Raw genomic sequence first — 16,974 nt, 5'->3', positions numbered from 1 at the left:
ACTTTAAGAATGTGCTTAAGTAATGTCTTGTATAGGGAATTCTCCCTGAATCAGGGCATATATAAGTATACATATAAGCATAAGCATGAGACAATAGATTTGGGTCCAATTCACAAAGTCCAAATTTAGACAAAATTCTCAATTGGAGTTTGTCTGAGTAAAGATGGTACACTGGACCCAAATATTTCAATCCTGATTTTTATTTTACATGAATTATTTTTCTCTTCAAAACAAAATATTTGGTAAAATATTTAGATTTCATTAGACTATGCAGTTGGGGGAACTGAAAAGGTTGCATGCATATCAAAATACCGTATGTCATAGCCTTGGTAGCTTTGTTTCACTAAAATTGTGAACTGTCATGCCAGGTAAAAATAAACATGAACTATTAATTCTATATTAACGAAAATAAACAGAGCACTTTAGGCCACTAATTGCTCTCTAACTGCACATTTCATCCTTTAACTAGTCCAAAGATACAGGTGCAGTCATTTCATGCAATTTTTTTTTTAATGCTAAATGTAGTCTTGGAATAAATGGCATGGTACTATTTAATTTAAAGAAATTATCAGAGATAAACCTAGTGTGCATGTATTACAAAGCACATCTTAACCCCCAAGCCACACTTTTTAAAGTTGATCAAACATGCCTTATTGTATTAAATGTGCTGAGTAAAATCTTTAATCTCAAATGACAATGTCATCCAATCTTTCTGAAGAAGGCTTTCAGTTGTTCCAGCACTCAGAAGATTGATATTTGTTAATATCTTTGTTTATTTTACCTCTCTAGCAATTTCCAAACTAAATATTGATAATTGCCTTGATACAGGTCCCCAAATGAATATTAGTTCTTCCAAAAATAATGTAATTCTTAAAGGTTATTGTATTGAGGACAGTCGGGTTTGATCACCACCATGTGCTTAAATCACAGGCTGACTCTTGTCGCTAATAGGGACTCTCTTTATTAGCTATTAACTAGCTGTTAATTTAGCTTAATAAATTTTAATCTGACAAAAAATCATGCATTTTCTGCTACTCTGTTTATTAAAATTATATTTATGTCTGCAATAAGCAAACATTTTAATCACAACCTTCATTCTACAGGGTGCATTAAGCCACTTAATGCACCAAATTTACTCCAGTGCTATGGTTTTAATTAAGTCCTGTGAGCTGTGTGGTCCCAATAGGGACAGGAGGAGGAAGAGAATAGATTAATCATGTGTAGCTGTTAAATGCGACATTTGCATGAACTCTCTTCTAGAGAGGAATACTGCAACTCCTCCATGGAGCCTCTGGATGGGGTTGTGCTTCAAAAACAGCATAGGTGGAGATGGGGGTGAGGGGCAAAGGAGGGCATTGACCCCCAAGCCTCAGGAAGGCAGCAGAGAACACAGGAGACAGGCTGCTCCCAGTTTGCACCTCTGAGGCAAGGAGTCAGAATGTTGTTTATAAACAGAGTGATTAACAGGTGATTAAGATAACAAAGGGCTGGTAGGATGTTTCCTAAAGTTAAATAATCTGTTCCAAACTTGGTGAACTGCAAAAAGTAAAAAGCAACAGAGGGTCCTGTGGCACCTTTAAGACTAACAGAAGTATTGGGAGCATAAGCTTTCGTGGGTAAGAACCTCACTTCTTCAGATGCAAAAAGTAAGTAGCCCAAATGATAGAAAGTACTTGTAGATTTTTCTAAAATTGTTGTATTCAAGAGGTGGTAACAAAGTTACTAATATGTTTCTTTGAGAAGATAACTGATTTTTTAGACAAAGGAAATGCAGTAGATCTACTCTTCCTGGATGCCAGTAAGGCATCTGATACAGTTCCACATGAGAAATTATTAGTTAAACTGGAGAAGATGGGGATTAATATGATAACTGAAAGGTGGATAAGGAATTGGTTAAAGGGAAGACTACAACAGGTCATACTGAAAGGTGAACTCTCAGGTTAGAGGGAGGTAGGGCCGGCTCCAGGCACCAGCCTGGCAAGCAGGTGCTTGGGGCAGCAATTCCGGAGAGTGGCAGGTTCAGCTATTCGGTGGCAGGTCCCTCACTCCCGCTCGGAGTGAAGGACCTTCCGCCGAATTGCCGCCACAGATCGCGATCGCGGCTTTTTTTTTTTTTTTTTTTTTTTGGCTGCTTGGGGCGGCCAAAACCCTGGAGCCAGACCTGGAGGGAGGTTATTAGTGGAGTTCCTCAGGGATCAGTCTTGGGACCAATCTTACTTAACATTTTTATTACTGACCTTGGCACAAAAAGTGGGAGTGTGCTAATAAAATTTGTGGATGACAGAAAATTGGGAGGTATTGCCAATACCAAGGAGGACTGGAATGCCATACAAAAAGATCTGGATGAACTTGTAAACTGGAGTAATAGAAACAGGATGAAATTTAATAGTGCAAAGTGAAAGGTCACGTATTTAGGGACTAACAAGAATGTTTGCTATAAGATGGGAACTTATCAGTTGGAAGTGACAGTGGAGGAGAAAGAGTTGGGGGTATTGGTTGATCACAGGATGACAATGAGCCATCAATGTGATTCGGCTGGCATGGACAACCCGTGGGAGGGACACAAAGGGGGGCACCAGCAAAAAGGGGGGGGAACATGACCGCCCCATGTGACTCCTCCTCACCCTGCCTCCAGCCTAAGGCCCCCACGCTCTCCCTGTCCCTTCCCCATCCCACGTTACCTGGGAGGGGGGGGAGAGGCTCTGTCGTCCGGCTCCCCCTGGCATGTTCAGCTGCTCTTCCTGGCAGCCAGGCCCTGGGGCCACTCTCAGATGTTGCCTGATGCAGCATAGCAGCTGCCTGGGAAAGTGCCAGGCTGTCCACCACCCAGGCTCAATTTCTGGGGACAGGAGCTGACTCTGAGCATGCTGGAGGGGCTGGGGAGCTCCGGCTCACTTGACCACTGTCCCCAGAAGCTGAGTCTGGGTGTAGGGGGAGGGAGGGGCAGCCTGCTGCTGCCACAGCCAGGCACTCTCCCAGTCAGCTGCTGTGCTGCACCAGGCAGAGTGCATCCCAAGCAGCGTGGCCAGAAGAGGAGAGGCTCTGGCTCCACCTCTTCCCTTCTGGCTCTGGCCCCACCCCTTCCTCTCCCAGGCTGCTGGGTGCACTGGCCCTTCCCCCCCCAATATTACATGTCTCTGGGTTTTCCATATTTTCTTGGACCAAACTGAATATTTATCTAATTGATTGGTTTTGGCTTCCTAACAAGGATTACACTTTTATAAACAGAGGTAGGATTGATTTCAGAGACTTAAAAGGAAGAAACAAACAATAAAAGTTATCAGACAATACAAAGAATGTACTTAGCTTTAAAAGCCAGAAACAGAGCCTGGTTTTGCATTGTAAATCAGAGTACATACCAGAGCGCCCAATTCATTATATTGCAGCTTCAAAGCTGTAAGTCTTTCATCCAGTTCTTTGGGGTTCTCTGTCTGTTGTTTCTGAACAATCTGACGTCCAGTTTTTATCACTGTTTCCACTTCAGACTTCACCTCACTCAAGCTTTTATACAATTTCTAATCAAATCAACACAGGAGAGAGAAACACCACAATTAATTAAATAAATGAATAAAAGCAATGCAAACGCGGGACTGAAGTGATTATGCAGAACTACCACCAATCTTGGCATTGTTTGGTGCATAAGAGCCTCACCTGATGACCCTCAACTCCTATGGAAACTGAAGGGAATTGAGAATCCGCAGTATTCTAGTTACGTATAAATCACACACAGATAATGCACAAGTGTTTACAAGACTGTTAGAGCTTTATTTATAAATCAAAACTCAAATTATATGTCCTTGTCTACATTAGACTTATTCATTTAAAATGTTCTGCCATTGCTGGTTTTACTGCCCCACCTGTGGCAGCCATAGTGGGAGTGCTGAGATAGTCAAGAAGCCAGTGGCCACCAGAATTTGTAATATCATAAGACAAAGGTCTGCTCTGGGCTGGTTTGGACAATACCACACTTAAAATAATAGCAGCTGCCCTGTACCTGCTCACGTCCTCTACCACCCACAATCTAAAAGCCTAATTTGAGTGGAAATCTGACAATTCCCCATACACTAAATCCTTAGCGCAGATTTCCTCTTCCATTTAGCTATGTTTAATATTGCTTTTAATGGCCTAAAAAGCAAAGAGATTTTCTGCCTTTTAAAGCAAAAATATATTGTATCTCTACATCTATCTTTTCTAATTGTTTCAAATGACTAAGAAGCAAGTGTGGACAAAACAAACATTTATTTAAGTAATGACATGCAATCAGTGTGCATAGACCATGCATTCCCCCTCACCTTTTGAAAGAAAGACAGTTAAAAAAGAGATAGCACTACTTGTCTGCCCAAACCCTGATTCCCTGGATACAACAATAATATCTACATATAACAGGGTTGTCAAATAACCTGGTATCCAAAATAACTAATCTAATACTTGGCACCCACAGAAATTATTTGGGACAAACCTTATTCAACCAAAGTGCTTAACTTTTTTCTGTTTAAATATGTAAGTTTAACTTTGTTTCCTTCATTTCATTAAAATTCAATTCTGTTATGCACTAAAAACTTCTTACACTGAACTGGGAAAGAGAAACTCCCCTGAACTACAGAATATCAATAAACACAAAAAGGTGAAGAATTGAAATGGCAAGGTTCTTGAAGAAGTTTATTGTTGAGGTTCTTTTAGCTTCATAATATGCTCTCGCAATTTGTTGTGATGTACTGAAATAATGTTTCATATATCTTGACAGAATTTCTTTTAAAAGAATCTAGACTGTATTTCTTCTTTTCTTGCTGATTGAGCTTGTGTTAAATATTTTTGTGATTTTTTTTTTATTACCAGTACATCTTGTGATATTGTAGTGAAATAAAATCCATGTCCAATAAGTGTAGACAGTTCAGGTAAAGATATGATGCTTTTTCTATTGCAGACCTGATAAGGGAAACTCAGCACATCCTCTCTATAGCTTAATCTGAAGTTCATTAACAACTTGCTTCTCAAAAACATATTAATATTATTAATATAATTGTATACATATATGTATATATCCCCATTCTTTCCAATGAATCTTCATGTGCCTTGCAAGATAAATACAAACTTCATCACTGAAATGCAGCCAACTTTGTATATAGGGCACAGCAAAGAAGATCGCTGTTCTGCAGCTCATGCTGATCCACCAGCATAGGTGGCGATGTGGTAAAAAATATAAGCAAAGATATTAAGACCAAATAATATGAGGTTTCCTAGTGTATCACAACTGTAAGAACTCTTCTGCTAAAAAGTTAGTTGCTTAATAGAGACATTGTAAACCCAGAATTTATAATTTCCATTTCATTCTTATGGTAGTGTGCTTACCTGAGCTGCTGTGGTGTCTCATATGAGTTCTAGTTTAGATGACTTATGGGACTAAATCTCCCATGATGCACTGTGGCTCTCACCTTTGTTGAAACATCATGGTTCATCAACGGAATCCCATGACTCTGGTGCATCACAGGAGATGTAGCATGGCCAGAGAGGCCACCCTATAGAGGAGACTGGTGGCATGAGGCACATGAATTGCAACACCCATGAGGCATTGCAACAGCTGAGGGGGACATGGATTAATGTTTAACAGATTTGAAACAATCTGTTTTTTCATTTCCAAAACAATTTTTTTCAGAACTTTCCATTTTGATTTTTAAAAAAGATATTTCAACTTTTTAAGAACATAAGAATGGCCATACTGGGTCATACCAAAGGTCCATCTAGCCCAGTATCCCGTTTTCCGACAGTGGCTAATGTCAGGAGCTTCAAAGGGAATGAACAGAACATATAATCATCAATTGATGATTCTAGTAGCCAGTTTCAACATTTCAACCATATAATCAGTTTCCCCTGCTTTTGTATAGAGTTCGAAACACATTTAAAAATATAGGAAAAATGTGATTTTAAAACTGCAAAAACTGGCAGAGTGACTCAGGCACATGTGTAATATCCGAGACAACTTAAAATTGATGAGTCCTTGATTTTCAAGAAAGAGAGAAGTAGGAAATAAACATATGGGGTGGGTATTTCAAACATTCTTAAGATACATAGGGTCACAAATTCCCATGAATTTCAATGGGATCAGTGCTCCTAAATCTCTTAGGCATTTTTGAAAATTTTATATATATATATAAGAAAGAAACAAACATATATATATCCCAACCAGAATTACTTGACATGTGAATAGACAGGAAATTCTTTGGAAAAAAATCTCTGGACTGTACATACATACCATGCAATGATCCAACTGTGACTGCACTACCTCCTGCTCTACGCTCTTCATCTCCAACTTGGGCACCTGCAATTTTACTTCATCTAAAATTCTTTTACATTCCTGTAGACGCTGCTCAAAATTGGCTGGCTTCTGGAACAAGCGGAACTTCATGGAGACATCTTGTAGTTTTTTCTGAAAAGTCAATATGGGTCAGTGGTAAAAATGGGAGGGAAAAATGTAGACATTCTCAGAATGGGTTACCAATCAGTATGTTTCTCATGATTTCTTGCCCCTCAAAACATTTGATTCTTCAACTAGATATCAGCTGACGCCAGTCTTTGTTTCTATACAAAGAAGAAAATCCTTCCCTTCTCACTTGCAAAGGGCAACTAGATGCAACAGAACTGGTGATATTCTGTTGCATGGGAAAGAAGGGAATGGGTAGAAGGTGCCTGTGTAAGGATCTATATTCTCACTGCAGAGCAGATGGTGAAAGCTCAATGTTCCCTAGCATGCAGGGGGATTGGGAGTGGCTCCACTATCCATCTTCCCTGCAAAGGGGATCACACCATACATAAGGCACCAGAAATGTAGCTCTCTTCCATGATATAAGCTTTATAGGGATTGGGAGATAATCCTTCCTCTTGTCGCTGTAGGGGAAGCCCTGCATGAAGCTTGTATACTGTACATAGGCTTGGCACAGGCTCTGGAATTTAGTTCTCATATAATCATTAAGGTTAGAAGGGACCCTTGTGATCATCTAGATTCACTTCCTGCACATTTAATTAAAGTAGATTTAAGAAAGAAACAAAACCCCTAGGTAAGCAGAGGAAAATTTCAAGTGGTTATTCCTGTGGCATATATGATGTTTCTATTTTCCCCATTTTTACATGCTATTTGTCTTTGTGAATTATTATTGTGCCTAATTACAAATCTCCACAACAAGTTTATGTCTGTTTATTTTTAATAAATAAAAGTAGGAAGGTACTGGAATCATCTCTGTGTATACATAGAACAAGTAACAGCACAGCTAGGGACAGTGCAAGCTTCTCCCAGAAATAACCCTGCCAGAATCCTGCCCACTGGGAAATGAACTGAGTCTACCAGTTAACTGCACTAATGGTAATGATGTTCAGTCATTAGTGACCTGGGCTTTCTTAGAACCAATGACCAAGAGGTGGTCTGCACCAATATATATGAATTGCATAAAAGCTAGTTAAGTCTCCATTGCACCCATTTAAGTTTCCTCTTTATTGTTCTCAGACAATGAAGTACTCATGTACTCCATCACATTTTGCCCTTTTTTCGGGGGTGGAGATGGGTTATTTAGCCATGTATTATGCTGATTTTTGTCTAAGAGGGTCTAACTCTTGGGTAGCTAAATACCCTAAAATGTAACTGGCTGTCATTCATATATAAGTAATCTTAATAGTAAAGTGTTTTATACAGAGTGCAACTGTGGAGTTTCAGGCAAGGAAGAGGACACAATTCATTTTGTCAATAATTCGTTGTAATGTTTATACTTTTAGATTCTCTGGTTATTATATTTTAATAACACTGAAGTATTATTAATAATTTGTGTTATTCATTCATCTGTGAGGAAAGGGAGTCAACTGAGCATTTTCCTTCTTCTAGAGCAAGATGTGTTAAGTAACAGAAGATCATAAGGTTATTATAAGGAGGAGGGAGAAAAATTGTTCTCCTTAATCTCTGAGGATAAAACAAGAAGCAATGGGCTTAAATTGCAGCAGGGGTAGTTTAGATTGGACATTTGGAAAAACTTCTTGTCAGGATAGTTAACCACTGGAATAAATTGCCTAGGGAGATTGTGGAATCTCCATCACTGGGGATTTTTAAGAGGAGGTTTGACAAACACCTTTCAGGGATGGTCTATATAATACTTAGTCCTGCCGTGAGTGCAGGGGACTGGACCAGATGATCTCTCGAGGTCCCTTCTAGTCCTACGATTCTATGATAAGTAACATAAAAAACAAACAAACCACATAGAAATGTTTCCTTTTCTCCGCTGTATAACTGCTTTGAGCAAATCATCTACTTCTGAATTCCCAGCAATAGCACTTTATGATAAAGGACATGGGACTGGTTTTCAATTCCTCAAAATATTTCTAACCTTCTAGGAGTAAATGGTTCATTAGTTACCATGACAGAATAAGATTATTGTTTTAGCTAAACGTCCTTTCCCCCTTCCTTCTCTCAGGCTCAGAACATAGCTCCCAAGATACATTAATACAAAAAAGAGAAGTTTGGCAAGGGAGTAGCAGTTCCACCACTTTAAGCACAATTATATCTTATTTGCAGCTATCATTTATTTTGTCTAGATATTTCAATGAATATCATCACCACATTGAGTAGGTAATGCATATAAGGAATTGTCCTTAGAGCAAAAAATAGATGTGTACAGTATTTATCTATAAATGTCTGCTCTTTGCAAAAAAAAATAAGTAAAGACAGATGTTTTGCTGTCTGATTCATCACTGTGGTACTCCAGTTTTAAGTCAGTATAACTCAATTGATATCAATAGAGTTGCACTGACTTAAAACTGGAGTAACAAAGTAAAAAATCAGCAACTTGTTAGTTTAAGTATAATGTGTTTAGTTTTCAGTAAAACTGTGATTGTGATTCATTTTATGTATACACACAAAAACCCCTTTAAAATTATGTAAATTAACCAATTTTGGTTCAGATTTAAGTAACTGCATGTTATCTAAATGAGTCAATTCAGATTGACAAAACTCATAGTAATGTGCATGATCATTTAGAAGCCTTTTGAGGAACTCTTATCAGGACAAAGGGTGTTAAGGAATCAACTCTATCACATGTAGGAAAAGAAACTAATGGCATATGTTCATCTCCTCCTGTGAATAAGTTCTGTTTTAGGGAGGATAGTCTTCTCCCAGTACACACACATCTCTGTAAAGGTTAGCTTTTGCCTAACTTGTCCATTAAGCCCAGAAGTATTCACCAGCTGTGTTGCTGAATGTACAAAGATCTATGTACGGATCCTTTTGAAACCAACATTTCATTGATGGAATGCTGGCACTATCAGAGTTGCCATAGAGACCAGCAGGGAAAGAGTTAACAGGAGATATGTAGGTAGTTACATATATTCATCAAGGAATGAATAGATCCCATAAGGAAGAGGAGATATTAAATAGCATCAAACATGTTTTTCAAAATAAATAACTTTTAACATTTTATTACTAGACTTTTCTATGTCCCTCGGCACCAAACATTACACACAAACATTAATCAATTCATCCTCTCAGCAGGTCTGTGAGCTAGGGAAGTATTATCATTCCCATTTTGGAGATTGGGAAATCAAGGCACGAATATTAAAGAAGACTTTGGCAGAGCTGGGGAAAAAACAGATAACCTCACTCACTGTCCTGTGCCTTAACTGCAAGATCAAACTCTTGCTCTTTGCTGTTAAATCATGGTGTTTTGCTTACCCTACCATGAAAGATGAGATGATCAATGATGTATTTTAACATCAGTATCAATGTATTTATTTCACAGCACCATGGAAGTTCAGTCTATTCAACTTTTGGCATGAATACTAAAGAGGATTATTGGGTCAGGAATATTTCAAAGACCATTTGGGAGGGCACAAAACAGAAAATGGAATTGTCTTGCTCCTAAACGTAATTAAGCCAGCCCTCATATCCAACATGTCTCCCTTTGTTTATTAAGTGAGTTGGAATAACATGTTAGTTAACACTTTTAATCAGCAATCAATTGCTCAGGCTGGACTTTGGTACTCCACTCATACCACTTCCATCTGTCAAATACTTAAAATATGGGAACTGTAAATGAGGCTACATATCCTGCAAATAGTTTTCCAGAAATATTTACAGTACACAGGAGACTTATTAAAATCATGCTTTTGTCCCTAAAATGGAGTCCCATACACTTGCCAACTGGCCTATTTTTAATACAAATATCTTAATATATCTCAAATGATGATATACCCAACACATCTTTTATGGTGTTACTTTTTATGCTATTATTACTCCATAATGGGTCTACTGAATTGATTACAATTTTGATATGTGCAGCATTGGGTATGCTACAATTGTTGACCATTTTTGCCATACATTGTGGCAGGCAGAAATAAAAAACAGCACTAATAAAATATAGCAGGAAATTTGTTATCTGATTCTGCGATTTGTTATGCTGACTACTGCTACATAATAGCTTAACGTTTCAAGGAACAACTGAAACACCACATATACATAAATAGAAATTATCAAGAATATTTCAACATATAACACAGTGTTGTGTATAGGAAGAACAGGAGGAAATAGAGGTTACATACCTGTGCAACATCAATTTGGGAGAAAACTCTTTTGGCAGCATCCTTACCCTGGCTTCGTTTTTTCATTTCTTCCAAACTGATCTCATGGCTTGTCAAATCAGATTGTATTTTCTGTTGGAAAACAAACTTAGTAATCAGATGCATTTGAAACATACTTTATCCTGCTACAATCGGAGTATCTAATTCCTGACATATATTAAAGAGATATTAAGCGATATTAAAACTCTGGAAGAAATAATTTAAAGGAGAATTTGTTAACTTCCTTATAATTCATTTTATTTTACTTTCTTGTGTGCAAACTCAATAATACCTTCTCCTCCTGCTTAAATGTAAAGCCAAATTCTGAGTTTGTGACAATGACGACAATCTGTTGCTAAGGACATTACAATTACATTGCAGATACTGAATATAGATTTCCTTCTCAAGAGAAGCAGATGGATTACCACTGTTTGCCTTTGAAAAAAAATCTAAAGTAATTATGGAAAAGAAACATACATAAACAGGTAAAGGAGTTTACTTGGATATTTTTATTTCTTGTTTGACCTGTTGTGTTAATAGCTTTTTAGAAGATTTTTGATATAAATTATAAATATTTTGATCAAACTACCTGATATGTACAGTAAATGACATCATCTTACACTGGTATGTATTCCGATATCTATAAATGTTATTTAACTTGTGGTTTAGGACTCACTGACCATAACTTGCATTCACTGTCTGCTAAGAAAAGGCAAATGTACAACAGTAGGCTGATGACAAAGGACATTCATGCATTCATCTGAGCCATTTTTTAGTGAATATTTCTGTCTGTCATTTTCAGCAAGAACCAGCAGGTGATCAAATTACTACAATGCAAATTTCAGCCGTTGTCATCTCATCATAAATCAGTCTGATAAAAAGACACCAATTGATTTAAGCAACGCTGACCAACGCTATAACATGCAAAACAATTCATATAATGCATATTGATATAACCCAATTTAGACCATTTCAAAACAATTTATGTGGAAATTGTTAGAAAATGAATATCTGCTAGTCGCAGATTGCTTAACAATTACTGCTGAGAATAGGAACTCTGAAATAACTATTAGCTTTTTTCTCATCAGAAAGAGTATTTGAAACCATTATTGCTCAATGGAAAAAAAAATCTAACTGTAACTTTGATCTATTCACTGTATTAATTACACAAAAATCTCACAAAACGACTACAGCCTACCTATAAGTAGATGCATTTCTAAGGTACACTATCTCTTAAAACAAAAAAACTGCATTTCAAGAATACAGTTTCATTTTTTGTTCTATTAAGGAACAGAAAAAAAAATCAAAATCACATAGTTTCCAAGGAAACAGAAAATCTGCTTGCCATGAGTTTCAATTATTAAATTCTGAGCTCAAGTATACTAATGCATAAAAATTGACATGCAAAAAATTATAAAGGACTGTGACTCTGGTTTGTTCTGATATAGCACAGGGAGGCAAAGAAGAGGGACAACAGGGACCAAGAACTTCATGAGGCCTTTGCACCCTCTGCCACTTATGGGGCAGGTATGGAGAGAAGCAGTGCTGGCTGAGACAGATGTGGGAGAGGTTATTCAACCAGAATCCCTGTTGCACTAAATGCCATTCCCTGCAACTACCCCTACAGCAGGATCAGAGGAGGGGAACAGTGCTGCTCAGCATATGGAGCTGGAAGAAGCCAGTCTATCAGGCTCCCTGCCCCCACCAGCAGCCTAGATACACTCTACTCCTCCACCACCAGTTGTGCAGGGGTGAGGAGCTGCCCTGACTGGGAATATAAAGTGCAAGCCAGGAGTAGCAAGCAGCAACCTATGGATGTCTCTGTCTGAGAAAACCATTAAACTAGTCTTTGAATCACTACTGCTAGTTTGTTTGATGGGTAGGTGGAAGGGACTGCAGTGATAGGTTTCTACTGCCCATAAAAATATCTATTTATGGAATTTAATGAAACCCCATGCAACTGGCCATTTTGCTTCACTGCACTTTTTTGAGACCAAAAGCAATGTAAAATATTTGCCAAGTACAGATGATGTGCTCAGCTTTGTACAGAACAGAGAGAAAGACATGGTCCTACACTCATGGGCTTATAATTTGGAGGACAAAATAATACATCTTACTTCCTGTTGCCATCCACTATCCCATTATGGCCCCAAAGTGCCTAACTCTAACTATGAGAGTAGCTACATTGACTTACATGATGCAAGTGACGTTTGTCCATACAAAAAGAAAAAGAAAACATTTCACTCATTCTTCCTTTAGGACTTTCACTTTAGAAAATCCCAACTATCATAAAATATGCTTAGTCTACCTTGTAATTTGGGGCCTCTGGTTGAGCCAGCACCCTCAGAGCTGTATGGTGGATGTGCAACTGCTATGCAATAATTTAGGAATATTGATCTGTAATAATGTTATGAATGTTTTATGTGACCTGGATGGGGAGACAGTCACTGTATAGCTATATTGGGTTATTGGACTCTGCACAGGTACTACGTTGGAGAATGATTTGGAAGAGTTATCTGAGGGAAGGGATCAGAAGGAGATCCCATCGACCAGAAGGCATGGGATTCACTGTCTTAGGGATGGGGGTTCCACGACCACCACTGCCAAGAGGAGGAGATGGGTGGTGGTAGTCCGGGACTTCCTCCTAAGGGGGATGGAGTCATCCATCTGCCATCCAGACTGGGAGACTCGAGAAGTGTGCTGTCGAGACTGATTAAGCCCTCGGACCACTACCCTCTTTCTACTTCTCCACGTGGGCAGCAATGATACTGTCAAGAATGACATTGAGTGGGACACTGCAGACCATGTTGCTCTGGGAAGGAGTCTGAGGTTCAAGTCTAGGGATAGGGTCCAGAGTGACCTAAACAAACTGGAGGATTGGGACAAAAGAAATCTAATGAGGTTCAACAAGGACAAGTTCAGAGTCCTGCACTTAGGACGGAAGAATCCCATGCACTGCTACAGGCTGGAGACCGACTGGCTAAGCGGCAGTTCTGCAGTGGACAAGAAGCTGGATATGAGTCAACAGTGTGCCCTTGTTGCCAAGAAGGCTAACAACATATTGAGCTGCATTAGTAGGAGCATTGGCAGGAGATTGTGGGAAGTGAGTATTCCCCTCTATTCAGCACTGGTGAGGCCACATCTGAAGTATTGCATCCAATTTTGCCCTCCCCCCCCCACCCCGAAAGGATATGGACAAACTGGAGACAGTCCAGCGGAGGGAAACAAAAATGATTAGGGGGCTGGGGCACATGACTTATGAGGAGAGGCTGAGGGAACTGGGCTTATTTAGTCCGCAGAAGAGAAGGGTGAGGGGAGATTTGATAGCAGCCTTCAACTATCTGAAGGGAGGGTTCCAAAGAGGATGGAGCTCGGCTGTTCTCAGTGGTGGCTGATGACAGAACAAGAAGCAATGGTTTCAAGTTGCAGTGTGGGAGGTGTAGGTTGGATATTAGGAAAAACTATTTCACTAGGAGGGTGGTGAAGCACTGGAATGGGTTACATAGGGAGGGGGTGGAATCTCCATCCCTTGAGGTTTTTAAGGCCCGGCTTGACAAAGCCCTGGGTGGGATGATTTAGTTGGTGTTTGTCCTGCTTTGATCAGGGGGTTGGACTAGATGACCGCCTGAGGTCTCTTCCAACCCTAATCTTCTATGATTCTCAAAAAGAACAGGAGTACTTGTGGACTAGAGACTAACAAATTTATTTGAGCATAAGCTTTCGTGGGCTACAGCCCACTTCATTGGATGCATAGAATGGAACACACAGAAAGAAGATATTTATACATACAGAGAACATGATCAATGGAAATGAGCTATCATCAGCAGGAGAAAAAAAATTCTGATTCTGTGACTCGCATGTATGAATGTATTGGTCTAGCTTAATAGGAGGCTGTAGGAAAAACAAGCAGGAAGGCAACACAATGTTCTCAATAAGCTGCCTCCCAATAAGGGGGGCATTACAAGACAAAGGCCAAGCTATTAGGTGGTAAAGATGCTACTTCTAGGCTCCAACTCCAAGCTACACAGCTGTTTTGCCAAGTCTGAAAATTTAGAGATCAAAGGGACAGTTAAAAGGCAGGGGTGGGGGGGCAGGGTGGAGAGGAGAGCTGTCAGTGAGTTGTTCCTGCTGAGAACAGACTGATAAGGACACAGAGACAGAAAATGCAGGAATGCCTGAAACAGTTAGCTCTTTCTCAAACTTCCAGGAAATGGGCAGCCGTAAGAAGGTAAACATGCATATAGTCTGAGTATTGTGTTAAGGTATTTTTCTCTGAAATGCTTAGTTGTAAATTAATAATTCTTTTCTTTAAAAAGGCTGCCTGGTCACCATATTAACCACTGGTCATAGCTCCTGAAGAGAACTAGGAGCCGAAGTAGGACCTGCTGAGATGATCCCTGTTAATACCAGGAGAGCGGAAGAATTGCATGATTCCACCCTGAGAGAGGTGATGGCTTGTGGCCTGAGAAGGGGTGCACTCGAAGAGACCAGGAGGGCTCAGGGGTGCAATTAGATCAGTAAGGTGATGCCCTGCACCAGTGACATTGATTCCCTGATCACATTCACAGCTCTCTGGCTTTTCTCTGCACATATGCCACAGTGCAGCCTTAGAAATTATTAATAATTGACACCATATATACTTAAGTATTCATCTACGCAGTTTTATTCAGTATCTGTGGTAACCAATACCTTGGATCAGTGCATTTTGTTGTTTGAGATTTATCAGTCTTTATTTATCAGTAAAGATTGCTGTGAAATTCATTAGATGGAGATTGCCAAAGATGGTATAATTCATGTATGAGAGGTGGCTGGAAGGTCAGTTCAACCAGTAATCTTTTTATATAAACTTGTTGAAAAAAACCCAGAATGGTTTTGAAAAAAATGATAAGAACTGAGTTTTTTTGAATAGAAAAAAACACACACTCATTAGGGGTTTTCAAGGCTCCTTTTAAGGATAAAGACTTGTTTTACTAACTGACCAGTGTGTCCTTCAAAGTAGCTGTCTATTCAGGAACACTGGAAACTTGCTTTGAGTGGGCAATATTGACGGAATCCCTTTTGGATGTATCTTTTCAGGGGACCACTTAAACAGCTCAGCACTGTGATGAGCTTTAAGTGTGACAGGGAGCCTGAAGCATCATCACCAAATCTGCCAGCAGCTACTACCACCACATGATGCACCCATTCACACTGTTGGGTCTTCTTTCTTCTTATCTTGAAAGAATGATCATAGGGGGGGACTGTTTGATGGGGGCAGAACTCAAAAGCCCACTGGTAAATCAGCAACATAGAGACCTGGGAGAAGGGTCAGAAGGCGGGGTTGGGGGGGTAGGGGAAGCATAGGCTGTTATAGCAGAGATAAGGGAGAGACAAGAGAGAACACAGAGGGGAAATCAAATCAGTATCTTAGATGTCTGTATACTAATGTGAGAAGTATGGGGAATAAGCAGGAAGAATTAGAAATGCTAGTTAATAAAAAACAACTATAACAACTGGCATCACAGAAACTTGGTGGGATAATACACACAACTGAAATATTGTTATGGAAGGGTACAACTTGCTCAAGAAGGACAGGCAGGGAAAAAAGGAAGAAGGTGTTGCCTTGTATATTAAAAATGTATACACTTGGACTGAGGTTGAGATGGAAATAGGAAACAAACTTGTTCAAAGTCTCCGAGTAAGGATAAAAGGGATGAAAAACAAGGGTGGCGTCAACCAGGAAGAAGAGGTGGATGAGGCTTTTTTTAAACAACAACAAAAATCATCCAAAGCATGATGATGGTGATGATGGGGGACTTTAATACAAAAAAGTTCTTGGAATGTATTTGAGACCATGTTTTTATTTCAGAAAGGAGAGAAAGCTACAAGGGGAGAGTCTGTTCTAGATTTGATTTTGACAAATAGGGAGGAACTATTTGAGAATATGAAAGTGGAAGGCAGCTTGGCTGAAAGTGATCATGAAATGATAGAGTTCACGATTCTAAGGAATGGTAAGAGGGAGAACAGCAAAATAAAGATAATGGATTTCAAGAAGGCAGACTTTAGCAAACTCAGGGACTTGGTAGGTAAGATCCCATGGGAAGTAAGTCTAAGGGGGAAAACAACTGAAAACAGTTGGCAGTTTTTCAAAGAGACATTATTAAGGGGACCAAAGCAAACTATCCCACTGTGTAGAAAAGATAGGAAGTATGGCAAGAGACCACCCTGCCTTAACCAGGACATCTTCAATAATCTAAAAATAAAAAAGAGTCCCACAAAAAGTGGAAACTAGGTAAAATTACAAAGGACGAATATAAACCACATAACACAAGTATGTAGGGACAAAATTAGAAAGGCCAAGGCACAAAACAAGATTAAACTAGCTAAAGACATAAAGGGTAACAAGAA

At 39.2% G+C, this 16,974-nt stretch overlaps 1 protein-coding gene across 11 annotated transcripts in view; it reads right to left on the bottom strand.

The window, feature by feature from the left end:
- The window catches only part of DMD (dystrophin), a 1,855,422-nt gene that overhangs the window by 1,092,345 nt on the left and 746,103 nt on the right, over positions 1-16,974 (bottom strand). For all 11 annotated transcript variants that reach the window (XM_034754682.1, XM_034754655.1, XM_034754674.1 and 8 more), the window contains 3 exons: positions 10,570-10,680; positions 6,251-6,424; positions 3,360-3,515 (listed from right to left, as the gene is read on the bottom strand). In XM_034754682.1, the coding sequence (XP_034610573.1) occupies positions 3,360-3,515; positions 6,251-6,424; positions 10,570-10,680 (441 nt within the window). The remainder of the gene's footprint in view (positions 1-3,359; positions 3,516-6,250; positions 6,425-10,569; positions 10,681-16,974) is intronic.

The sequence above is a fragment of the Trachemys scripta genome, chromosome 1, assembly GCF_013100865.1.
Source record: "Trachemys scripta elegans isolate TJP31775 chromosome 1, CAS_Tse_1.0, whole genome shotgun sequence".
Taxonomy (NCBI): Eukaryota; Metazoa; Chordata; order Testudines; family Emydidae; genus Trachemys; species Trachemys scripta.
This window is presented reverse-complemented; position numbering and strand designations above follow the sequence as displayed.